Here is a 26,389-nt window from a genome sequence, read left to right on the forward strand (position 1 = left end):
GAAATAGCCTCATGATCACAGGCCCTGGTTCTCATGGGGGACTTCAACTACCCTGACATTTGCTGGAAAGACAACACAGCCAGGCATGCACAGTCCTGGAGATTTCTGCAGAGCATTGATGATAAGTTTTTGACACAGGTACTGTAGGAGCCAATGAGGAGAGGTGCGCTACTGGACCTTGTGCTAACAAACAAAGAAGGTCTGGTTGGGGATGTGAAGGTTGGGGGTAGCCTTGGCTGCAGTAGCCATGAAATGGTGATCAGGATCCTGTGTGGAAGAAGCAGAGCAAAAACTAGAACAACAACTCCTGAACTTCAGGAAAGCTGACTTGGGCCTCTTCAAAGACCTAGTTGGAGAAATCCCATGGGCTAAGGCTCTAGAAGGAAGGGGGGTCCAAGAGAGCTGGTTAGCATTTAAGCACCACTTCCTCCAAGCTCAAGATCGGTGCATCCCTAGGAGCAAGAAATCAGGCAAAGGAGGCAGGAAACCTGCATGCATGAACAGGGAGCTTCTGGATAAACACAGATGGAAGAAGGAAGCTTATAGAATGTAGAAAAAGGGACTGGCCACTTGGGAGAAGTATAGGAGCACTGTCAGAGTATGCAGGGATGCAGTGAGGAAGGCTAGGGTCCGCTTGGAATTAAACCTGGCAAGGGATGTCAAGGACAATAAGAAGGGCTTCTTCAACATCAGCAGTAAAACAGAGACTAGGGAAAATGTGGGCCCGCTGTTGAACGAGGTAGGTGCCCTGGTAACAGAGGATGCAGAGAAGGTGGAGTTACTGAATGCCTTCTTTGCTTCAGTCTTTACTCCTAAGGCCGGCCCTCAGGAACCCCAGACCCTGGAGGTAGGAGAGAGAGCCTGGAGTAAGGAAGGATCCCTCAACTGAGGAGGATCAGGTTAGAGATCATTTAAGCAAACTTGACACCCACAAATCCATGGGCCCTGATGGGATGCACCCGCGAGTGCTGAGGGAACTGGCAGAAGTCATTGCGAAGCCGCTCTCCATCATCTTTGAAAGGTCCTGGAGAACAAGATAGGTGCCTGAGGACTGGAGGAAAGCTAATGTCATGCCAGTCTTCAAAAAGGGCAAGAAGGAGGACCAGGGATACTACAGGCCAGTCACCCTCACCTCCATCCCTGGAAAGGTGATGGAACAGCTCATCCTGGATGTCATCTCTAAGCATGTAGAATAAAAGAAGGTCATCAGGAGCATGGATTCACCAAGGGGAAATCATGCTTGACCAATCTGATAGCCTTCTACGATGGAATGACTGGCTGGGTGGATGAGGGGAGAGCAGCAGACATTGTCTACCTCGACTTCAGCAAGGCTGTTGACACAGACTCCCATAACATCCTCATAGGTAAGCTTAGGAAGTGTGGGTTAGATGAGTGGACAGTGAGGTGGATTGAGAACTGGCTGAAAGACAGAGCTCAGAGGGTTGTGATCAGCGGCGCAGTCTAGTTGGAGGCCTGTAACTAGCAGTGTCAGTACTGGGTCCGGTCTTGTTCAATATATTCATCAACGAACTGGATGAGGGGACAGAGTGCACCCTCAGCAAGTTTGCTGATGACACAGAAGGCTGTGCCGCCATACAGTGAGACCTGGACAGGCTAGAGATTTGGGCAGAGAGGAACCTGATGAAATTCAACAAGGGCAAGTGTAGGGTGCTGCACCTGGGGAAGAATAACCCCATGCACTGGTACAGGTTAGGGGCTGACCTGCTGGAGAGCAGCTCTGCAGAGAGAGACCTGGGAGTCCTGGTGGGTAACAAGTTGTCCATGAAGCAGCAATGTGCCCTTGTGGCCAAGAAGGCCAATGGTCTCCTGGGGTTCATTAAGAAGAACCTGGCCAGCAGGTCGAGGGAGGTCATCCTCCCCCTCTACTCTGCCCTGGTGAGGCCCCATCTGGAGTACTGTGTCCAGTTCTGGGCTCCCCAGTTCAAGAAAGACAGGGAACTACTGGAGAGAGTCCAGCAGAGGGCTACGAAGATGATCAAGGGCATGGAGCATCTCTCTTATGAGGAAAGGCTGAGAGACCTGGGTCTGTTTAGCCTGGAGAAGAGAAGATTAAGAGGGGATCTCATCAATGGTTATAAATATCTAAAGGGCGAATGTCAAGAGGATGGGGCCAGACTCTTTTCAGTGGTGCCTGGTGACAGGATGAGGGGCAATGGGTCCAAGCTGGAACACAGGAAATTTCATCTCAACATGAGGAAATACTTCTTTACTCTGAGGATACCAGAGCACTGGAACAGGCTGCCCAGAGAGGTTGTGGAGTCTCCTTCTCTGGAGATATTCAAAACCCGTCTGGATGCATTCCTGTCCAGCCTGCTCTAGGTGAACCATCTTTGGCAGGGGGGTTAGACACGCTGATCTCCGAAGGTCCCTTCCAACCCCTACAATTCTGTGATTCCCCAGCTTAACTGGAACCAGGGGATCAGCTGGGGAGACTTTAATATTTTCTCCCGGTCCCCTTGATTCATTATCCGAATTCTCTAGCATAATGAGGTTAGCATTTCCTATATGATCTTTTTCCTCTGGCCCCTTTTGGTTTGGGCATTTGTTCTTCCAGTGTCCTTCCTGTTTACAGAACGCACATTGATTTAAATTCAAAGGAGGCCTCTTCATACTCCATATCCCGGTCCTGCCCCTTGACTCCCTCTATCTTTTCACCCTCTATCTCCTCCATCCGCAACTGGCCCACAAACAGCATGCCAAACATTCCTTCTGTGTTTTCTCGATAAGAGTCAACAGACTGTTTCCAATTTAACAAGTCAGAAGTTGTAAAAGGGACAAAAAGGGACATGCACAAAGACTGGCATACCATCTATCCCAACAGCCTGTTTCAGAGGTGCCTGGCTAAGAATGCCCTCTAGTTCTACTTGAAATAGGGCTAAAATTCTAATTTCTCATTTGTCTTTTTTTTTAATCTTTTTCTGAATTAACTAGACTTTCTTTCTCTTTGGCCCCAGTAGACATCCCAATAGATGTCATTTTTGACTTCACTGTAATTGCTCACTAGCCATTTAGGGGAAACAGGGATCGAGGTCCACAGCCAGCTTTCCAGACCAAGTGGTCCTCCGCGCACCCAACAATTGGTGAGAGTGAACACGCGGGCTACAAAATTTCCTAAGGTCACGAACTCATTTTTCCATCTGTTAACATTTGTGAGATTACACCTTCCCCAAACATTAAGGGTGAAGAGTAAGGTTGCCAAAACCAGTTTCTGTGGTGATATCAAATACATCCTGAAAACATAAGCAAAGCAATTGTTACCAATATGATGCAAAAGACTGAAGCCTTGAGGCCTACATGTATCTTCAGTACAGCTTGCAGTGGAGTCTTTGGTTTTCGGTGGACTGTTCCTGGAAAGACAAAAAGAAGAAAAACCGTCCTCGGTTCAAAACGAGAACCGGGGTTACAATTACTAAAAAGATGGAACCATCCATCTAGTATGAATTTTGTATTCTTTGTCTAGGGCATCTTTTGCAATCCAGGTATATTTGTTAAGAGGTGTACTCAATACTAAAGGAACTGCTCCTATAGTATGTAGTTCCACTAGTACTGGTTGTCCAGGGTAATGTGAAGGTTTACTAGGATGATCTGTCGAGACTACGGTAGGGGCTTGTGAGCTAAAGGCTGTAATTTTCAGGCATCCATTCACCCACTACTGGCTGTTAATGTGTGCAACAGCTTCTGAAAGGCGTTTGTCCTGCTCTGATTCATAGTGAGCTGTCTAACATAAACCCATCTCCTGCTTCCTTGCTCACGGTTAGGAAGCAGAGAAACTAGTTTGGTGGCAGATTCGCCTAGGAGAAATCTAAAAGGGGAGGCGGCGGAGCACTTGGGATAGAATCACAGCCTGAAATTAAATTTTGGGGAACCACAGGTTTCTCGGGCCACTCCTTAACCAGTTTTTCTAACATTTCAGTATGGGCGAGGGATTTTTTTTTCTCCAGTTCTGACCGCAAGGGAGTTTTTAGTTCCGTCCGTCTTAACCCTTTCGAGTCTGGTTTGGAACTAACAGGACTGTATTTTCGCCCATTGTCAATTCTCTAGCAACTTCTCCCCACGTCCATGCCCTCTGGTTTGGATCTATATGATCAGGGGCTGCGGCAGCTCTCTCGCCTTGGCGCGCTTCCTTAACGGTTCCTTGCAGCTGTATACCAATCGGTTTCAAAGATTCGGGGAGCCCTCGTATCAACGGAGTCATCTGATCAGGGTCTACTGGCAGCATCATGGGGGATTCTTGTGGGGGGGTCTAAGCTCACGGTCATACATCATTTACAGGCAAGCTGCCTTTTGCACACTTTCCACTAATTGATCGACTGACCCAGTGATAGCAATGGGGTCTCCTCGTTCTAAAGGATTGAGGCCTCCAGCCCAATGGGCTGCCCTCTGTGTTAGGGATCAAGGAGCCCGATGATTGCTGGTAGTTAAAAACACTCCAGGACCCCAATATCCTTCAGCTTCTTGTTCACTTAACATCATCTGATCTCCACCCGACAACAACACTCTCCACACATATTCTGTTTCTGACTCCTTAGGAGTACAGCTAAATACTTTCTTTAGTTTAGCTAATTCCACAGCAGAGTAAGGTACTTCCTTAACAGTAATTTGTGGGGGGACATCCTGATCCTTGTCAAGCTCATATTCCGCTTTAACAAGAGGCCTGAGTGAACGAGGAGGGGCTGCCACCTCGTCCAATTGAGCTTTTACTTTGCCTAATTCTGCGCTAGGGTATAAGGGATTTTCTCCCCTTGGAGAGAACAGACAAGTATCTTGATCTCTATTCCTGTCCACAAGGAGTTGCTCTTTAAGGGCAGACTGCAAACAACTTGCTTGAGCTCGCTCTTGATCTAACTGCCTCACCAACTCCTCCACTCACCCTTGTAAAGATTGTATGAGGGTCTGCAGAGACTGTATAATTTGGGACTCAGCACCATGTCACTGATCCCAAGCTTCTATGGCCACAACTAGACTAGCACCCAGAATGGCGCATATAATAGATTTCTCTTTTCCAGACCAAAGTCTGGCATCTTTGTGTAAGGCACTGATTCGATTGGTAACACTCTGCAAATTATGCCAATTATCTCGTGCCCAATCACTACCCGGTACTGAAGGGTGTGCATTATGTTTCTCCAAAAAATCATACAACACATCACGCCCCGAAGGGGGTGAGAGGCTCTCACTCATATTGTCTCAACAAAAGTCAAAACTCAAATCAAGCTGAAAATCAGGTTCACAACTAAGATCGGGGGCAGTTGCTCGGGGAGGTCGCACATCGCATACTAATAGGCAGTAAACACAGATTCACAAATTCCAACACAAATTCCTACCCACTACGTCCCCGAGAGGCACTCACTTATATTCACAAATAGTTAAGCACTGTTCCGATACACACAAAACAAATAATAAAAACAGCACTCGCATACCACAAAACAAACCCCACCCTACTGGCTGAGCCAAGAAAGATGTAAGGTCCCAGTCTGATTGGTCCGGGAGGGGTTCAGAATGGTTCCATGGATGCGATTAAGACACAACAAGGTCAAATGCTGTTTGCTGTAGCTTTACTACTGTTACCTTGAAATAATGCTAAATGGCGATAGGGAAAAGGCAGAGGTATAGAAAAGAAGGAAAAGAGAAGCAGTGTTACAAAGTAATGCAAGAAAAAGTCACCACCAGAAGGTCCGCCTCAGTCAGCGCCACGCAATGACTTGAAGGTCCTCCGGAGTCAACAGTGTCCCGACGATCTGAGATTCTCAGGTCTCTCGAGTCGTAATGATGGCGAGGGTCGACGGTGGTGAGAGTTCCATTGGCAGAGGGGGGCAACGGTAATTTATAGTTCCTGTCAACTCATAGCGTGACCAATTAACAGCACAGTTACCTGTGCTTGTCCTATTATTGTCTGACATGGTTGCTGTGTGAGCACCCCTTGCCTGGGGGCCTGCACAGCAGATGATTTGCAGACGAGTTTCTTGGGGCAAAAAAGATATAGGTATGAGAACCAAGGACGTACCTCCTTTGATGTTATATCATGTACACAGGTGGTAGATATCTTGCAGCAAGCGAGCTTTGAGACATCCTGTTTTCTGTTGGGTTCTCATGTCCAGTTTCTCACAAAGGGGTGCTCATCCCAAGGGAGCACACCTTAGTTTTAAAAATTTCCCTTTTTATACACTGATTATTATGTATCCTAACAATTAATACATATTAATCGTTATTCTCTTTAATGAATGGTTGAGATTTCTTCACTTCCTATGCAAATTAGTGCACAGACTGTTTTCTTCTTCCATTGTTCTCTTTTGAGTAGGTGGCATCATTTGGGTAGGGGGTCAATGAGTCGGTGGTCGTGATCTCCCCCTGCCGAAATTACCTTTTACCTACTTCTCCTCTAATCTTTGCAGTTCCAGGTGGTTTTCTGTTTGCTGACCTTGCCTACAGTTCATCACTCTCTTGACAGGAATATCCTGCTTGTCAACAAAGCTACATTGTCTAGTTGTTAGTTCTTAGATAAATCATATCTAGTTACTATTTCTCTATAAATTATGTTGGGCCGTATAGAGGACTTTTAGCAGCAATGGCAGGTTCCCTTGGTTCCTTCGATTACATGTTACATTTCATTTTTCTAGTTAATATCACTTTTGCTACAACAACACTGTCACAGGTCCTGCCAGAAAAACTACTCCAGTTCAGTTCCTCTCCACAGGAACCTGTTCCAGCATGGGCTCTCCGCAGTCTGCAGCTTCCTTCAGGACACATCCACCTGCTCTGGTGTGGGTTCTTCATGGGCTGCAGTGTGAATATCTGCTCCACTGCAGATCTCCATGGGCTGCAGGGGTATAACCTGTGTCACCATGGTCTTCACCACGGGCTGCAGGGGAATCTCTGCTCTGGCACCTGGAGCACCTCCTCCCCCTCCTTCTTTTCTGACCTTGGTGTCTGCAGAGTTGTTTCTCTCACATATTCTCACTTCTCTCTCCCAGCTGCTGTTGTGCAGCATGTTATCACAGAGTTGATACAAATGTCACTGATTGTCTGAGCTTTGGCCAGCAGCAGGTCCCTCTTGGAGCCAGCTGGAACTGTCTCTGTGCGACATGGGGGAAGCTTCTGGCATATCCTCTCAGAAGCCACCCCTGCAGCCCCCTCACTACCAAAACCTTGCCACGTAAACCCAATATGCCATTCAGCCAGTTCCCAGTCCATCTCACTGTCTGTTCATTCAACTCATATTTCATCAGCTTCTCCCCTCATCTACCAGGCCAGTCATTTCATTGTAGAAGTTTATCAAGTTGGTCAAGAATGACTTCCCTTTGGTGAATCCATGCTGACCCAATCACCTACTTGTCCTTTATGTGTTTGGACCTGCTCTGTCAGGGGGGTTGGACTAAATGATGTCCAGAGGTCCCTTCCAACCCCATATCATTCTGTGATTCTGTGGAATGGTTCCCAGGATTAGCTGCTCCATAACTGTCTCAGGACCAGCCTGTAGTTCCCTGAAATTATCTATCAGTTCTGGGTCAAACACAGGTGTGATGTTTAATTGTAAAATGATTAAGAATAAAATAAGGTAATATCAAGCCCAGATATTGTGGTGAAAGAAAAAACCCTAATACATTATTAGAGCTTAGTTTGTTTTCTGTTTGTAAAGCCCTTAGAGTTTGTTTTTCAGCAAGCCAAGACAGTATAAATCTTTCTTTTTAATGAAAACAGAGATTACCAATAAATTATGTAAGTGCATGAATTGGATTTTAAGGTAATACTAACTATTGAGACTCTCAGTAAATATTTGAATATTGTCAGCTCGGCAACTACCAGGAAGCAACAAAATTAGCAGAAAAACTTAGACAGTTTTTTTCTTTGTGTTGTGATTTAGTCAATCCATTTTGACTTCTTTCTTTTTTAATAGTTTCTACTTTTTTCTTACTGATTTGCTTACTTTTGTGTCCTTTTAGTACCAAACAGGAAGTTTGGTATGTACTCCTATTCTTCCTATTTTTATTTATCTTATTAATGACTATTGAATGTTTGCTGTTTTCAAATTTTAGTCAAAATTTCTTAAAATTTTTCTTAAAATTTTCTGAGTGAGAAGTTTCAGTTTAATTACAGTGTGCAGGATTAGACTATGGGAATCAATTAAGTTCTACTGTAAATTATCTTAATGAGAAAAGCACATAATTTTGCATTGGTTTTTGAATTAACTAACTTCATGTTGATATTTCAGTGGTCTAGTTCCGTTGGATTTCCATAGCTTTTCAAAACTTCAGAATGTTTGTTGTTAGCTAAAGACTCTCCAAACTTTTATTGTGCTTACATTTAGCTATATAAAATTAAAGTTCTATTCTTTTTGAGTAAAACTATGCATCTTTTGAAAGCTGTTATATTTATAAAGGGTTGTGGGTTTTTTTAAATGCCTCTTCTCTTAGCAGTTAATTAAAAATAATTGTAAAAATCAGAATTGAAATAGGAAAAAGGGTCAGATAATTTTAGAAAAGCTAAATTCTTCCATTAAGTAGTTGTGTGAATCAGTTGTAGTAGCATATTCCCCTGTTTGTAATTAAAAAGAGTAACCTGGATATAAACAGAGGATTTTGCCAGGAATTCTGGAAGCCTCTCATTGCCTGAACTGCAAAAATGTCACCCTCTCCTGTTCATAAAAGACAGGAAATCTAAAATTGTTAACAACTGTGCTCGACCTTCATTTGAAACACCTGAAAAAGAATCTTTTCTTTTTTTCATTTCTTGTTTGCATTTTGCAAGTTATTTTCTAATGCTGTGGAAACTGTTTGACTCCTATAATGTCACCTGTAATAATTACAGAATTAAGACTTTTCCCCAACATTTTTTGTATAAAGCACATTGGAGCAAGTGATAGGATAATCCTGACTCCTAGCACCAGCAGATTAAGTTGGCTTTTTTTTTAAAGGTCTTTCTAAACCCTAGAAACTCAAAGGACTTACTTTTATGCATTCAAGGCACTTTGTATTCTACTCCAAGAGCTGAAAAGTTTGTGAAATAATACATTTTGTAGAAACTAGTAGAACTATGTGAACATACTGATTTTGATTTGCAAATATTTATAGAAATTTATCTTCTGCCAGGTATTTTTAATGATAAAGTATAATCAGAATAAAGTTTAAAATTCTTACACAATGAGATTTTTGGATTGAAAATAGATCAAGTGATGAGAAGTTTATCCATAAGAGTTCAATGCTACCGTGATACTAGAGATTAAATTTTAGTCATCTTAAAGTTGATTACAGTTGTGCAGTTGATTTCAGCAGGCCTGGGATTTTATCGTGGGCCTTTACAATAACCAAACTTCATATAAAAGTCCTAGAGATTAAGAAGATGACAGCAGTTTTTGTTTCCAAGTATTAACATTCCTAAAGTTATCACACTTTATGTTAATCGGGCCAAGAGGCCTTCACTGGAAAAGTGTACTTCTTGTATATTCCATGTCCTATGTTATTGTATAGTTAAATATATGTCTGGAATGACCAGAATCTTGGATACTTGCTTCTTATGGGAGCTTTCTCATAAACTAAAATCTAAGTAGTTACATAGGGCATTCCTATTTGTTTAATAAGATCAAAATGAGAACACACAGCTGACTCAACTGCTTATTAAGAGGAGTGTTTTCGGAGTGGAATTTCTTGACATTTCTAAAGGTAATACAAAGTTCTGCATTCTGCACCAAGGTTTCTCTAGTTTTCTTCTGGATACAAGGCCATTTCAGAAGGACAAAACTTCCGAGTTCTTATCACGAAGTGCTGGAACAGAATTAATTTTTTCAGTTGTGTTGGAGATAGCAGGCAGAATCTTCAGCCTGTCAGTGTGATGCTCTTAATATCTGACCATCCAAACCAGGATTCCTATTTTTATCTTTGTCCTTTTTATCCTTTATAAAAGCTCTTATGACTTGACTGATGAAGAGTTTAGAATAGAATAGAATAGGTTTAGTTTAGTTGAGTTGGAAGGGACCTACAACGATCATCTAGTCCAACTGCCTGACCATTTCAGGACTGAATAAAAGTTAAAGAGTATTATTAAGGGCATTGTCCAAATGTCTCTTAAACGCTGACAGGCATGGGGCATCGACCACCTCCCTAGGAAGCCTGTTCCAGTGTTTGACCACCCTCTCTGTAAAGAAATGCTTCCTAATATCAAGTCTGAACTTCCCCTGATTCAGCTACTTAGTTTAAGTCTAAGTAGCCTTCTCATACCTTCTGAGCTCATGAGAAGTTTGTTACATTTTAAAATTATTTAAATTCCTTTGTCTCCAAACAGATACATGGCCCTTCTTAAGGTGATTAAACCTTATTTTTGAGCTACTTGATTCCTCTGAAAGCAAGTCCTTTGGAAAAGGAAAGATTGTGTTTCTCTTTATTGTGAATGAGCTTTAGGTCATAGTGGTATAGTTTCTAAACTAAATTCCACAAGAAATAGGTATTTGTGCTGTGATACAAGCTTTATGAATTTTATTGCCAATGTTCTACCTTTCCTTACTACAATTATTCTGATGTTACTTTTTTCTTGTGTGTGAACTAGCAAAACTGTATATTGAGACTGAGAAATCAGGCAGAACAGTGTGATATTGCACTTACAAAAAAGTGAACATAAAGAAAAATTTTGTGTTTGATAATTTTGTAGGTACAAGCCTGTGCAGAAAGTGGATGGAGTTGCAGATGGTTTCACAGGAAGTGGTCAACAGACAGGCACATCTGCTGAACAAACTATAATTGCCCAAAGTCAACATCATCAACAGTTTTTAGGTATGAAAAGATGTGTTATACTGTTGTATAAATAAAATAAACCCCATTATCACCATGAACATCGTCATACAAATACAATAATTATTTTAGTTATGTTGTCCTGTTTAAAGCTCTCACTGATAACAGAACAAAAAGATACTCATAGAAGCTGTATGTTCTGTATTGTAAGACTTCTGCAATATTTAATATGCATCATGCAGATACAAAAGAAAAAATGTGCAAAATCTACTTGCATGGTAGATTTAAAATATATTGCAATGCAATTGCAATGAAGCATTTTATGCAAAAAATACAGTCTTGCCCTAAAAGCTCATTAATTTCCACTGATTTGCCTATTTTTTGAATATGCACATAAATTAGGATTATATTTTTGCACTGCAGTTGTGTTGACCATTGACAAGAAGGTGTATTGAGTTTGTGCTGCAACATTATAAATGGAAAGAGCCAAATAGTTAAAACCAGAAACCCAAGGTTCGTGTTTAAAAATGTGCATTTTGTGCATTCATTGATGTATCTAAGCATATCAATTTCTCATTTGTGGAAGCAAATGGTAATTTAGTAATTTGCTAATGTAAAAAAGCTTATTAAATGTGTTACTTGAATAATTACACACTTAGTTTTGAGTTCATATATTGGGATTTTGAAGCACCACATCCTTTGGCCTAACCTTGCTGTTACTGACATCATTGGGAACCTTAGGCTATAGTTTGTATGTTTTCGAATTTTCCCTTCCACTGTCTCCCTGGTTGACAGTGCATTTTTCCCCCCATACCAGTGTATCTCTTGGAAACATTTATGAGAAATAGTAAAAGCACATGTTGGCTACAGTTGTAAGTCTTGTAAATTTCAAACAAATATATGCTGCTGAGTCTACTAAACCCTACCATGTATGACAATGCAAAAACTATTCAGTTGATCAAAACAAAAACTATTAATTTATATTAATCTCTTATGTACTGACATGAATATTCTGCTTCATCCTGTCCGATTCTGAAAATGTGTCTTAGCTTTTTTTATATACAGGTACAATATGTATGTGAAATCATTTTTATCTGCTATCTGTCAAGAATAATTTAACATCTCCATTTGCTTAAAAAATTAGCTAGCTGGCTTGTTCACAATTTTATTGCAAATTTAAAATATATTGAATATGAAAGACATACCTCTTTGTGCATTATGACCTTCTAGACTTTATTTCTTTACATCATCCTTAAATGTTTTCTAATCAAACTGTAGTTGGCACCATTCACAACAGCTTTCTTCTGTTATGTCGTCACGGAAACAGATGCATCTCGAGTGCTTCCAGAGTTTGGAGAAGTTGAAATATCTTCTCTGCCAGATGGTACTACCCTTGAGGACATAAAAGCACTGCAAAGTCTTTATCGAGAGCACTGTGAGGTAAGAGAAAATCATTCTTTGAAAATTCATGTGTTCTAGTGAGAATCAGTACAACAGGATGACTGACAAAAAACACATTACAGCCAGCCTACTTCTATCTGATGTGCTCCTCAAATATTTCGCTTATTCCATCATAAAGGACATTTGCAAAAAGACTTCTCTGGAATTTCTCTCTTTACAGGGAAAGAAAAGAACATGTAATATAATACCGATACTGGAATGTAATCATGTGTAGGTTTTGAGAATTTTAGATAAATTGAACTTTAGATAATATATATACAGAGTTTTTCTTTTGGTTATAGGAGTTGAAATCACTTTAAATTATTATTTCTAATGTTTACGTTATAAACAAAGTCACTTCTTTCTTCAACTTTTGAAGAAGCAGGTTGTTGAAGAACTTAAGGCCACATTTCATATTGAATAATGTGTTTTCAAATTATTGTTGAAGGTGCTTTAAAACATGTAATGAAGTAAAAACATTCATGAAATAGCAGGTTTCCTTTGTGTTTGTAATAGTGTTAAAAATTCTGTTTAGGTGTATTCACCTGATATATGTGCTTAAGCTCTTTTCTGGAGAATTCCTTGTATTTGCACTTGACCTGATCTGAGTCTCTGTCCACAATAGTAGGGACAGTTGGAAAATTTGTTGCTAAAAAGTTATTTAAAATGATATTATATGCTTATTTATAAAGATACATTTTACTATTTTTTCTGCAAAATGACCGGGGGGAGAGTTATACCCTTGGGAGGAGTTGGGCTGGGCAAGGAGGATGAGGTAGAAGACTATCTGCACTTGTTTTATACTTTTTTAGGCAATAGTGGATGTTGTTGTGAATCTTCAGTTTAGCCTGATAGAAAAATTGTGGCAGACTTTCTGGCGCTATTCTCCCTCTGCTCCAGCTGACGACACGGCTGTTATTGAACTGAGGTCAGTAAATGTCTCTGTTTACCATTCACCATCATAATATAGCAGCAGGAGTCGAATCAAAGAAAGTCTTAGTTTTACATACAGGCTAAGAACCTTTTCTGATATCAGTAGTTTTTCAGGTTAAATTTGTGTTGTCTGCTATTAGACATATAGGCTATTGGTATATGTCAAACTGCAGCCTCAAAATGATTGTATACATCTTCTATTTTTTCCTTTGTTCGGATGTCTAAAGTTAAAGTACCTTTTCACAATATACTGTCCAGTTCGTATAAATTGCAAGGACCATTTTTAACATACCTCTGCATAATTTATGGACTGGAGCAGAACTTTGGAGGCTATTTTTCCCCAGTTTCATATGAAGAAGTTAAAGAGTTTCATTCGGATGTAACAGAGACATTTATAAAGTTTTTCTTAAATAATCAAAGTCCATTGTATTTTTCTTATCTGTATGTGAATGCATTTTCATTTGTTACATTTATTCACACCAGCAATCTGAGTGAAATAGAAAGTCGACTTCCAAAAGGAAAACTGATTACTCTGTGCAAAAATGAGTCTATTCTGAAATGGATGGGTAATTGTGACCATGTGATGTACCAAGCTTTGGTGGAGATTCTCATTCCTGATGTCCTTAGACCTATTCCTAGTAAGTTAAACACAGATAACATCTCATAAGAGTGTGTTGTGTTTTGTTTAATGTGGTGATTTTTTTGTGTCTCACGTGAAACTTTTGGGAATGATTTCAATGGATGTAAACATAGTGTGTGTCATCTTTCCTTAATTCTGTTGAGTAGGAAGGTGTACTGGACTTGATGTAAGCGTTGTATTTAAAGAAAAGGAGAGTGGATATTTCACTGCATTTAAGAAAGTCTCCAGAAGTTTTAAGAATATATTTCCCTATGGAATATGCTTTTGTCACTGCAAATTCCAAGTTTTTATTAATTTTAAGATAACAATTGGTTCCTTTACATATTGGCTCTAGTCAACCTGACAGCTGTGAATGCACTATGGCCCTGAGCCTGAGTCCATTAATATCAGACACTCTTTCTGCTGACTTCAGTAGGCTTTAGTTTAAGTTTTATATATAAAAGGTCTAGTTGTTAAAAAAGTGAAATGTATATGCTTTGTCATTTCATTTTTGGATAATTAAACATTTATGTATTATCAGTGGCTGCTAAAACCTTCTCAGTTCTAATACCTATTAAACCAACATAACACTGTCAAACATTTTGTCTTGTTTATTATTCCAGTCTACTGTACTTTCTGCTCTATTTCCATTATGAAGGACTCATCAGTCAATTCTAGTATTATGGCCAAATGACAATTACCAGGAATAGAGCTTTCTTTTCAAAGTTGATTTTATAGTATCCATCACTGCTCAAGCATACTATTTTTTTAAGGCTCCTTTTGGTAGTAAATTATTTTAAATTGGTTTTCAGGACGGATAAATATCTTCCCAAAACATTTATTGTTTTGTATATTGTGTGAAATATTAAAAAGAAATTATAATTACATATATAAAATATAGAATATAGAATAAAGAATATAATATATAATATTAAAAGAAATTATAAAAGAAATATTAGGAACTAATAGTGAAACACCTGTGAAATGCCTTGAAGGAATTAGGCTGTGTTCCTCTAAAAAGGTGACAAGGTTGATAAACCCACTAAAGTGCTTCTATAGCAATGCCTTCAGTATGGGTAACAAACAGGAAAATATGGGAACTGCTGTACACCTGGAAATCTATGATTTAATCACTGTCACTGAAACTTGGTGCAACGCATCACACAAGTGGAGCGCTGCAATCAATGGCTATGAACTGTTAAGAAAGCATAGGCAACGAAAGAGAGGTGGGGGGGGGTTGTTGTAAAAAACTTGTTTCACTGCACGGACCTGTATTTGAAATGCCCATGCCTGGTTCATTTATCTCCGTGTGAAAATTATGCAAAATTAATTCAAAAGATTTGAATACATTTGCTGAGTATTACATTAGGAAGCAGGCCTGGCTATTGTGATCTCTTAAATTCTCTATACAAGTATGAAAAATATTATGATGGTGCAGGTAGGATGAGGATTAAAAGTGAAATGAGTTCTAGCTATATCGGGTACAAAGCAATGAAAAACTGAACTGCTGTGTTGCTCTAGTTTGCCTGGTTTATTTATACCTTCTATTAAATTTAAAACTGAGTATGTGTTTGACATCACAGTTTAAGCTGAACTGTTTAGGTTTCAACTGACTCTTGCTTTTACGAGTTGAACCTTATATATCGAGAGCCTAAAATTAATTAGCGATGTCAAGAACTAATTAGAGATCTCAAGACTGGTGGCAGCCTGGGCTGCAGTGACCATGCCCTGGTGGAATTCACAATCTTGAGGGATATGGGCCAGGTGAAAAGTAGAGTCAGGACTCTGAATTTTAGGCGAGCAAACTCTCAGTTGTTTAAGGAATTAGTGCATGGGACCCCCTGGGAAGCTGTCCTCAGGGATAAAGGAGCCGAACAGAGCTGGCAGCTCTTCAAGGACATTTTTCTTAGAGCGCAAGAGCTCTCGATTCCCACGTGTAAGAAACCAGGCAAGGAAGGCGGAAACCAGCATGGCCCAGTAAGGACCTCCGGGTCAAACTAAAGTGCAAGAAGGAAATGCACAGGGAATGCACAATGGAACCAGGGACATGTATCCTGGGAAGAATACAGGGACGCTTCCCAGAGGCGTAGGGATGGGATCAGGAAAGCTAAGGCATAGCTGGTACTGAATTTGGCAAGGGATGAGAAGAATAATAAGAAGGGCTTCTACAGGTAGGTTGGCCAGAAAAGGAAGATTAAAGAAAATGCACAACCCCGCTGCAATAAATAGGGGGATAACTTGTGACAACCGACATGATGCTCAACACCGGCAATCTCTCCTCCCACATCTCTCAAGACCCTGAACCTCAAGGCAGGGACTGGGGGAATGAAGCTCTCCATCATAGGAGAAGATCAGGTTCGAGACCACCTGAGGAACCTGAGCATACACAAGTCCATGGGACCCGACGAGATGCAGCCCAGGGTCCTGAGGGAACTGACTGATGTAGTTGCTAAGCCACTCTCCGCGATATTTGAAAAGTCATGGCAGTCAGACTACGTCCCCGGTGACTGGAAAACAGGAAACATCACACCCATTTTTAAAAAGGGTAAAAAGGAGGACCCTGGGGACCAGTCAGCCTCACCTCTGTGCCCGGGAAGATCATGGAGCAGATCCTCCTGGAAGATATGTCGAAACATATGGAAGACCGGGAGGTGATTAGAGACAGCCAACATGGCTTCAGCAAAGGCAAATCACGCCTGACTAATCTAGTGGTGTTCTACAATGGAGTGACTGCATCGGTGGACAAGGGAAGAGCTACGGATGTCATTTACCTGGACTTCTGTAAGGCCTTTGATACGATCCCCCACAACATTCTGGACGCTAAATTGGAGAGATACGGGTTTGATGGAGGGACTGTTAGATGGATAAGGAGCTGGCTGGATGGCCACGTCCAAAGAGTTACAGTCAATGGCTCAATGTCCAAGTGGAAACCAGTGACGAGTGGTGTCCCTCATGGGTCCGTATTGGGACCAGTACTGTTTAATATCTTCATCAACAATGTAGACAGTGGGATTGAGTGCACCCTCAGCAAGTTTGCGGATGACACCAAGCTGAGTGATGCAGTTGATTTGCTAGAGGGAAGGGATGGCATCCAGAGGCTTGAGGAGTGGGCCCGTGCGAACTTCATGAAGTTCAACAAGGCCAAGTGCAAGGTCCTGCACCTGGATCAGGACAACCCCCAGTATTAATACAGACTGAGGACAAATGGATTGAGAGCAGCCCTGAGGAGAAGGGCTTGGGGACACTGGAGGACAAAAAATTGGACGTGAGCCGGCAATGTGTGCTTGCAGCCCAGAAAGCCAATCTCATCCCGGGCTGCATACAAGGAAGCATGGCCAGCAGGTCAATTCTGCCCCTCTGCTCCGCTCTCGTGAAACCCCGCCTGGAGTACTGCATCCAGCTCTGGGGCATCCAGTTCTCTTAGAGCGGATCCAGAGGAGGGACACAAGAATGATCAGAGGGCTGGAACACCTCTCCTACGAGGAAAGGCTGAGAGAGTTGGGGTTGTTCAGCCTGGAGAAGAGAAGGCTCCGGGGAGACCTTATTGCGGCCTTTCGATATATAAAGGGGGCAGAGAGAGACTTTTTACCAGGGCCTGTAGTGACAGGACAAGGGGCAACGGTTTTAAACTGAGAGAGGGTAGATTTAGATTTAGGGCTCAGGAGCATATCTGAAATGCTTGTACACCAATGCACGCAGTATGAGAAACAAACAGGATGGACGGGAAGCGCTGGTGAGGTCCCAGAACTATGATATCATTGGTATTAGTGAGACTTGGTGGAATGAGTCCCACAACTGGAGTGCTGGGATGGAGGGCTGGCTACAGGCTGTTCGGGAGGGATAGGCAGGACAGGCGAGGTGGAGGCGTCGCACTATATGTAAGGGAGAGGTTTGATTGTACAGCCCTTACAGTTAGCGATGATGTGGTGGAGAGCCTCTGGGTGAGGATTAGGGGGATGGAAAACAAAGGAGATGTTGTAGTGGGTGCCTACTACCGATCGCCCAGCCAGGATATAAGCACTGTCAATTAGGAGAAATCTCTGGATCGGCAGCCCTTATGGGAGATTTCCACTTCCCAGGCATCAACTGGGAATATCATACTGCCGTGATGAGCAGGTCTTGGAAATTCTTGAAGTTTGTGGGAGGTAACTTCTCGTCACAAGTACTCAGTGAGCCAACTAGGAAAGATGCCCTCCTAGACTTGTTGTTTGTGAATAGAGAAGGGCTCATGGGAGATGTGATGGTAGGTGGCTGTCTTGGCCACAGGGATCACAAAATGGTTGAGTTTAAAATTGTCAGTGTAATGAGAAAAAAGGTGAGCAGAGTTGCTACGCTGGACTTCAAGAGGGCAAACCTTAAGCTATTCGGGGAGCTACTTAGAAGAGTACCCAGGGAATCTGCTTTTGAGGGCTTAGGAGTCCACAAGTGCTGGTCAGTTTTTAAGAACCACCTTTTAGAAGCACAGGAGCAGGCAATTCCAGCGTGTCATAAGTCAAGCAAGCGGAGCAGAAGGCCGGCTTGGCTGAACAGGGGACTCCTCGTGGAGCTCAAGAGGAAAAAGAAATTGTATGATCTCTGGAAGCAAGGTCAGGCTTCGCAGGAAGAGTACAGAGCTGTGGTTTGTTTATGCAGGAAGAAGACACAAAAGGCCAAAGCTGAACTAGAGTTGAAACTGATCAGTGTTGTGTCAGACAACAAGAAGGGTTTTTTTTAAGTACGTTAATAGCAAAAGGAGTTCTAAGGAAAACATCGGACCGATATTTGTTGAAGATGGTCACCTGACTAGTAGGGATGAAGAAAAAGCGGAGGCATTCAATGCTTTTTTGGCCTCAGTCTTTAATAATACTGATAGACCTTGGGCTGCCCAGTCCCCTGAGTTGGAGGACCATGACTGCAGGAACAGTGACTTTCCATTTGCGGACACTGAAATTGTAAGGGATGGGTTGTATCAGCTGAATGTTCACAAGTCCATGGGGCCTGATGGGATTCATCCCAGAGTACTGAAGGAGCTAGAGGATGTTACGGCCGGACCCCTCTCGATCATCTACCAAAGGTCTTGGGAGTCCGGGGAGGTCCCTGATGACTGGAAGCTAGCCAATGTTATTCCAATCTACAAGAAGGGCATGAGGGAAGACCCAGGGAACTACAGACCTGTTAGCCTAACCTCAGTTCCTGGAAAAATTATGGAGAAGGTTATACTGGGTGCTATTGAAAGAATAATGCAATCCTCAGGCACAGTCAACGTGGGTTCACAAAGGGAAAGTCCTGTCTAACTAATTTGATAGCCTTCTACAATAAGGTCACCCGCCTAGTGGATGAAGGGGAGGTGGTGGATGTAGTCTTTCTGGATTTTAGTAAGGCTTTTGATACTGTCCCTCACAGCATCCTTCTGGACAAGTTGTCCAACTGTGGGATGGGCAGGTTCACGGTGCGCTGGGTGAAGAACTGCCTGAACGGCAGGGCTCAAAGGGTTATAGTGAATGGGGCTACATCTGGCTGGCGACCGGTCACCAGTGGTGTTCCTTGGGGTTCAATTCTAGGGCTCCAGTTCTGTTCAAAATATTCATCAATGATCCGGATGCAGGAGTTGAATGCACCATTAGCAACTTTGCTGACGATACCAAATTGGGAGGTGCTGTTGACTCTCTCGAGGGACAAGAGGCCTTGCAGAGGGATCTAGATAGATAGAGCATTGGGCAATCATCAATGGCATGACATTTAACAAGTCCAAATGCCGGATTCTGCACCTGGGACAGAGTAACGCCGGGCACAAGTATGAATTGGGAGAGGAGTGGCTGGAGAGCAGCCCTGCAGAAAGGGATCTGGGGAGTGCTGGTTGACAGCAGGCTCAATATGAGTCGGTGTCCCGGTTTGAAGTAAAACAGAACCAATTTTCTGTTCTGTAACTTTACATCCTAGCTAGGCCTCCTCTAACTCTCTGAAATTAACGGCATATTGTGGAGAAAACTGCTCGTTCTCAGAATGATAAGACCAATGTTTCTGCTCCATGCCAAGGAATGGTATGCAGAGAGGCCCTTGCTTATACTTATTGCTATAACAACCAAGGTCAGCCAATTTCGTTATTTGCCCCCTTAGAGGGTCGGAAACAGAAAAAACGTAGAGGGGTCACATCAGTGGGGAGGAGTGGACAGGACAGGTGACCCAAACCTGACCAGCAGGGGTATTCCATCCCATCTGCCCCATGCTCAGTATAAAGGCTGAGGGATCAAAGGGTCAGCCCCCTTCCTGCGATGGCCGACGTCCAGAGAGGACTCTGTCTGTTCATCTGCCTTTGATCCCGATCCGTGTGTTCCTGACTCCAGAGCTGGAATCCAGTTCCCATCTGTCACTGAGTCCAGTCTGGGACTTCCCCAGTGCCTGCCGGTGACGTGACTGTCATCCTGGGAGCTTGATACGGTTTTGTATATATTGTATCTATTTCATTATTTTCTTCTTTATTTTTATTTTAATATTAATTCTTCATTAAAGTAGTTTAGTTCATTCTAAACTTCTGAATCTCCTTATCTCTTTCTCCTCCTCTCTCCTCTTTTTGGGGGGGAAGAAGGGGGGGGAAGGGCCATCTGTCGGTCCGGTTTTGGTAAATTCGGCCGAAACCACGACAGTCGGTAGCGTGCCCTGGCAGCCAAGAGGGTGCATTAGGAGCAACCTGATCTAGTGAAAGGTGTCCCTGCCCATGGCAGGGGAGTTGGACCTTTAAAGGTCCCTTCCTACCCAAACCATATGATGATTCTATGACGATGATCCAGAGAGCTCTGGCCCCTCCAACTACTGATGCTAGGACCCTCACTCACTCCCATAGCTGACACCACAGTCTGACTCCAGTAGCTGGGCACCAGATTTCACTCACGTACACAGAGGTCTCACCAGCAGCTGGCACCCGTTCCTTGCAGCACACATATACAGGGGACAGAGAGTGAGATTATGCAGAGCGATTTTAAAAGAAAATATAAGAAAATAGGACAGACTGTAGTGATCAGGCGCAGGGCTGAGACAGACAAGCGTACTGACTGGCCCCGTTCTACCCGTGACTGACCCCCTTTCTGTCTGTCCCCCCCTCTTTGTTCCTCCCTGCTTCCCCTTCCCCCTGCAAGTCCCTTCATCAGTTTGTATAGTTCTATCAAGTCCTACATCCCTCCCAGTTTGGTGCCTGGGATCCCCCCTTGGTTTAACATCTTATCAGCTGCAAAGTTCAGGTTGATCTTCCTGGAACCGCTGCCTGTAGTTTAAATTCCTTCCTAAAACATTTATTGCGTGTTTTGCATGTTGTGCTAAGTATTAAAAAGAAATTTCCTATTTACAATCCAGTATAATCCCTGTAAATACTAAGTTTTATGTCCTTTCTGTGGACCAAACAATAATCACTTTATAAAGTTGCGTTAATATTTTAAGACATAGAGCCTCAGCTATGCTTGTAGCTAGCAAAGCTATTTTTGATACTGTAAATGACGCCTTCTGCCATGGTGACTTCAAGTGTAATCACAGAACCATAGAACAGTTGAGTAGCTGAGGTTGGAAGGGATCTCTGGAGACTGTCTAGTCCAGACCCCCTCCCAACCCTGGCTCAAAGCAGGATCAACCAGAGCAAGTTACTCAGGACATTGTCCAGTCAGGTTTTGAGTATCTCCAAGGTTGGAGACTCCCCAACCTCTCTGGACAACCCGGTCCAGTGTTTGACCACCCTTAGAGTAAAAAAGGTTTTTCTTAAGTTTAAATGGAATTTCCTATGTTTCAATTTGTGCCCATTCCCTCTTGTCCTGTCACTGGGCGCCACTGAGAAGAGTTTGGCTCCATCTTCAATACACCCTCCCATCAGGTATTTAGACACATTGATAAGATCCCTCCTGAACCTTCTCTTTTCCAGGCTAAACAATCCCAGCTCTCTCCTCATCTCCTCCTATGGGAGACGCTCCGATCTCTTCATCACTGCAGTGGCTCTTTGCTGAACTTGCTACAGTATGTCCATGTCTTTCTTGTACCAGGGAGCCCGGAACTGGACACAGGACTCCAGGTGTGGCCTCACCAGTGCTGAGTAGAGAGAAAGGATCACCTCCCTCAACCTCCTGTCAACACTGTTCCTAATGCAGCTCAGGATACCATCGTCCTCCTTTGCTGCAATGGCACGTTACTGGCTCACGTTCAGCTTGTTGTCCACCAGGACCCCCATGTCCTTCTCTGCAAAGCTGCTTTCCAGCCAGTCAGCCCCTAGCCTGTACTGGTGCATCGTGTTGTTCCTCCCCAGGGGCAGGACAGGACTTGGCATTTCCCTTTGTTGGACTGCATGAGGTTCCTGTCTGCCCATTACTCCAGCCTGTCGAGGTCCCTCTGAATGGCACAACAGCCATCTGGTCTATCAACCGCTCCTCCCAATTCTGTATCATCTGCAAACTTGCTGAGGGTGCACTCTGTCACATCGTCCAGGTCATTAATGAGGTTGTTAAACAGTATTGGCCCGAGGATCAACCCCGGGGGACACCACTAGAGGCTGGCCTCCGGCTAGACTTTATGCTTCTGATTACAACCGTCTGGGCCTGGCAGTTCAGCCAGTTTTCAGTTCACCTCACTGTCCACTTATCTAACCTGTACTTTGTCAGCTTGTCTATGAGGATGTTATGGGAGACAGTGTCGAAAGCCTTGCTAAAGTCAAGATCAACAGCATCCGCTGCTCTCCCCTTGTCCACCAAGCTAGTTGACTCATTGTAGAAGGCTTATTCAGGTTGGTCAGGCATAATTTCCCATTCCTAAATCCATGTTGATTCCTACCAAGCACCTTCTTTGGAAACGGCCTCCAGGATTATTTTCTCCATCATCTTCCCAGGAATAGAGGTGAGGCTGACCAGCCTGTAGTTCCCCAGATCCTCCTTCTTGAAGACTGGAGTGTCATTTGCTCTCTTCCAGTCCTCGGGAACCTCCCCTGATCACCATGACCGTTCAAAGATAATTGAGAGTGGCCTCAATACTCATGGGTGCATCCCATCAGGTCCCATGGACTTGTGCATCTCCAATTTGTTTAAATGTTTCCCTAACTGGGTCCTCCTCCATTGAGGAAAATTCTGCCTTGCTGCAGACTTTCCCTCTGGTCTCAGAGGCCTGGGATTCCCGAAGGCAATCCTTACCAGTAAAGATTCAGGTGTAGAAGGCATTCAGTACCTCAGCCTTTCCCGTGTCCTTTGTCATCAGGTTCCCTGCCCCATTCAGCAGCAGGCCCACGTTTTCTCTGGTCTTCATTTTGTTGCTGATGTACCTGTAGAAACCCTTAATGTTGTCCTTCACATCCCTCGCCAGTTTCAACTCCAGGTGGGCTTTGGCTTTCCTAACCCCATCTCTGCACACTTGGATAGTGTCTCTGCATTCCTCCTGGGTCATTTGCCCCCTTTTCCAGCTCCTGTATGCTTCCTTTTCATGTTTGAGTTCAGTCGGGAGCTCCTTGTTTGTCCGTGCAGACCTGTCACCTTTGCTTGATTTCCTGCTCATTGTGATGGACCATTCTTGAGCTTGGATGAGGTGATCCTTGAATATCAAACAGGTCTCCTAGACCCCCTCAGCTCTCCAGGACTGTCTCCCATGGGATTCTTCCAAGCAAGTCCCTGCACAGGCCAAAGTCTGCTCTCCTGAAGTTTGGAGTTGTGATCCTGCCATTTGCCTTGTTCCCTCCTCTCAGGATTCTCAACTCCACCATCTCATGGTCAGTGCAGCCCAGGCTGCCCCCCAACCTTCGCATCGCCAACCAGTTTGTAAGAATTGTAAGAAAAGCTTCCTTGTTTGTAAGAATTGCGTCCAGCAGAGCGTCTCCTCTTCAGCCCTGTTTTGCTGATTACAAGCTTTTCCATAACACCCTGCACCCTTTGCTTGCCAACCCATTCCACCACTCCCTTGCTTGATTGTGGGTCGTCATCTCCCTCCCCTGTCATTTCTAGTTTAAAGTTCTTCTCACCAGGTTGGCCAGCCTGTTGGTAAAGATGGTTTTGTCCCACTTGGTCAGGTGGATGCCATCTCTCTCTAGCAGTCTTCAAGCCTTAAAGAAGGGTCCCCATGGTCATAAAATACATTGTCATCATCAGCCAGGCAAACAACTGTTGACCCACAGGATCCTTCCATTCCTCCTCAAGCCCTTGCTTCTCACTGGAAAGATCAAGGAGAACACTACCTGGGTCCCCATGCCCTTGACCGTTGCCTCCAGATGCACGTAGTCACACTTGATATACTCCAGGTCTCCTCTGGCAGTATCGTCGGTGCCCACGTGAAGATTCGCAAGGGGTCGGACAAACCTTGGCAGTATCTCCACAGCATCCCAGATCCAACCCCCAGCAAGCAGTAAACCTCCCAACACAGCAGGTCAGGTCGGCAGATGCGGGTCCCCATCCCTTACAGCATGGAGTCTCCCACTATTATCACTTCCCACTTCCTTCTGGTGCTGCTGCGTGGCTCAGGCTTAGCTAGCTCGGATGCTTCATTGGACAGAGTTCCCAGACCCTCATCTGCTGCAAGGGTACTGATCCTGTTCTTTAGTTGGATATATGCAGGTGGAGCAGGAGCCTTCTTCCTGTTGCCTTCACCATTTCCTAACCCAATAAGCACAGACCCCCTGATCCTCCTTCAGTACAGCTGAGGGTTCAGGCTGCAGGGTCCTAGCAGCAGCAGTTCTAGCAAAAGACCCAAGCCACTGTGTATTACCAGCAATAGATCCTTTCCCCTGAGAATGGCCTTTTTCTCTCTTCACAAGTGACAGGACGGACAGTAACAAAATTGTTTGGGAGTTCCTATTCCAGGCAGAGAAGTTATGTTCAACATATTTTTCACATTGTATTTCTCAATTTCAGCAATTACAAGCACTGGAAAGACCGCAAAATCTTATTATTTGTGAGATGTGTGTAGGAGAGAGATTTCAGATGAGAACCCAAGCGTTTTGAATGCTTATCTAAAATAAATGTTCTCCTCGTAACTTTTTTTGCTACATCATTTAATGTGTGTTTAGTAACACTTTACAAACTATCAGAATGAATTTAGGCCATTTATTTTGCACCGGATTGTTCTTAAGATTCTCTGGAAGAGGTTTTTGGCAATTTTGCTGATAGCCAGATCAACTTGAAGAATGTTTGGAGCATGTAGGTGCTTAGGCTTTTGGTAATGGCTGGGTATGTTAACCACTATTTACAGGACAGAGGACAACAAAATTTTTTAATTTAATGTATCGTTTTCAGAGCTCATTAGAAATTTGTGTTCACTCTATACATCACTGTCCTCTAATAATACAGTGTTTAGCTAGAAAGAGGGAATATTATTTCTTTAGAATTCCTCTTTCTTCATAGCTAAAGACTTTTTTTTTTTTTTAAATCAGGATGACACCGAGCTGCTTCTTTCCACACTTATTTTTTAAAACAGATCATCCTGTAATACAGTGGGGTGAAAAAGATCTTATGTTAGGTGTTTTACATAGCATTTGTCCAGAAAAAAAAAATATTTTCCTTAAAGAACTAAGTATTTTTGACACATTATTTACAGTATTCCTTATACTTTGACTTTTTTCTTATTCTGCGGGTAATAAATTAACATGAGTGAATGCTTAGTTAATTAGTAAGCGCATACAAAAAATGTTTATGTAGAAGCATAAGTGGGTTAGATGACTGACAGTGCAAAAGAACATTAGTTCTTCGCCTGGAAACCTCAAGAAAGAAAAAGGACCCAAAGAAAAGGACAAAAAAGCCTGTTCCATAGAGCTAATACAGAAATTTTATGAATCCAAATTAAATTTCAGATGAGCATCCACATTTGGGGGCAGTTACATAAACTAGTTATCACTACAAATTTGAAGAAAAGGATGCTGTGAAAAATAAAATATTTATTTCTTTTTAAGCAAATTGGCTAACTTTTCTAGCAGAAGTTCTTAATTACAGAGTTCATCGATTACTCAAGTTGAAAAAGGGCATTTCTCATATTAGGTGACTTCCATTAACCATTGATTCTTACTCTACCAAACATGGTGGTTTGCCCCATAAACAAAATCCAGTCTTTACTTGGACTGTTTCTTCTTCTTATCTTACCTTCTGTTAGTTAATCACATTCTTATATATTGCTTATTGATACGTTGGCAATGGTTCAAGGTACTTTGAGCTTACTCAAGGAAACTGCAGTATTGCAACAATTGCCATCTCCTGCAGGGTTTTGCTCTTTAAAAGCAAAAGCACTTAGGCAAAAATTGAAGGCGGAAAATTCATGATGGAAGTTTTCAGGAGATAGGAAACAATTGTTGCAATTACTGATGTACCTGTAGGAATGCCAAAAAGAATTTTCACTGCTGATCATAAGTTTCTTGAAAGGGTCTTAGGTGAAGTGGTCAGTTCTGTTTGTTAAATCAGAAACTAAACAATTGTTACATAATATAGAATCAAAGAATAATTCAGGATGGAAGGGACCTCAGGAGGTCTCTAGTCCAACCTCCTGCTCAAAGTATGGTCAGTGCTGAATTCAGACCAGTTTGCTCAGGGCTTTACCCAGTTGGGTCTTGAAAATATCTAAGGGCGGAAACTACACAAACCTCGCTGGGCAACCAGTTGCAATGCTTAACTGTCCTCCTGGGTTGCTTGTGCCCTGCTTTGTTGTCCCTCTAGCAGATATTGGGGTTGTTCAAGTCTCTCATGAGAAC

The 26,389-nt window shown here is 42.9% G+C and overlaps 1 protein-coding gene and 1 pseudogene across 1 annotated transcript in view; one reads left to right on the plus strand and one right to left on the minus strand.

Moving 5' to 3' along the window:
* Nucleotides 1-26,389, plus strand: part of LOC141476782 (transcription factor RFX3-like) — a 71,478-nt gene that overhangs the window by 30,258 nt on the left and 14,831 nt on the right. Inside the window, exons 4-7 of the mRNA XM_074165581.1 lie at nucleotides 10,657-10,778; nucleotides 12,064-12,176; nucleotides 12,989-13,104; nucleotides 13,593-13,747. Coding sequence (XP_074021682.1) covers nucleotides 10,657-10,778; nucleotides 12,064-12,176; nucleotides 12,989-13,104; nucleotides 13,593-13,747 — 506 coding nt within the window. The remainder of the gene's footprint in view (nucleotides 1-10,656; nucleotides 10,779-12,063; nucleotides 12,177-12,988; nucleotides 13,105-13,592; nucleotides 13,748-26,389) is intronic.
* Nucleotides 2,588-5,199, minus strand: LOC141476731 (uncharacterized; annotated as a pseudogene).

Source organism: Numenius arquata, chromosome W (assembly GCF_964106895.1).
Source record: "Numenius arquata chromosome W, bNumArq3.hap1.1, whole genome shotgun sequence".
Lineage (NCBI taxonomy): Eukaryota > Metazoa > Chordata > Aves > Charadriiformes > Scolopacidae > Numenius > Numenius arquata.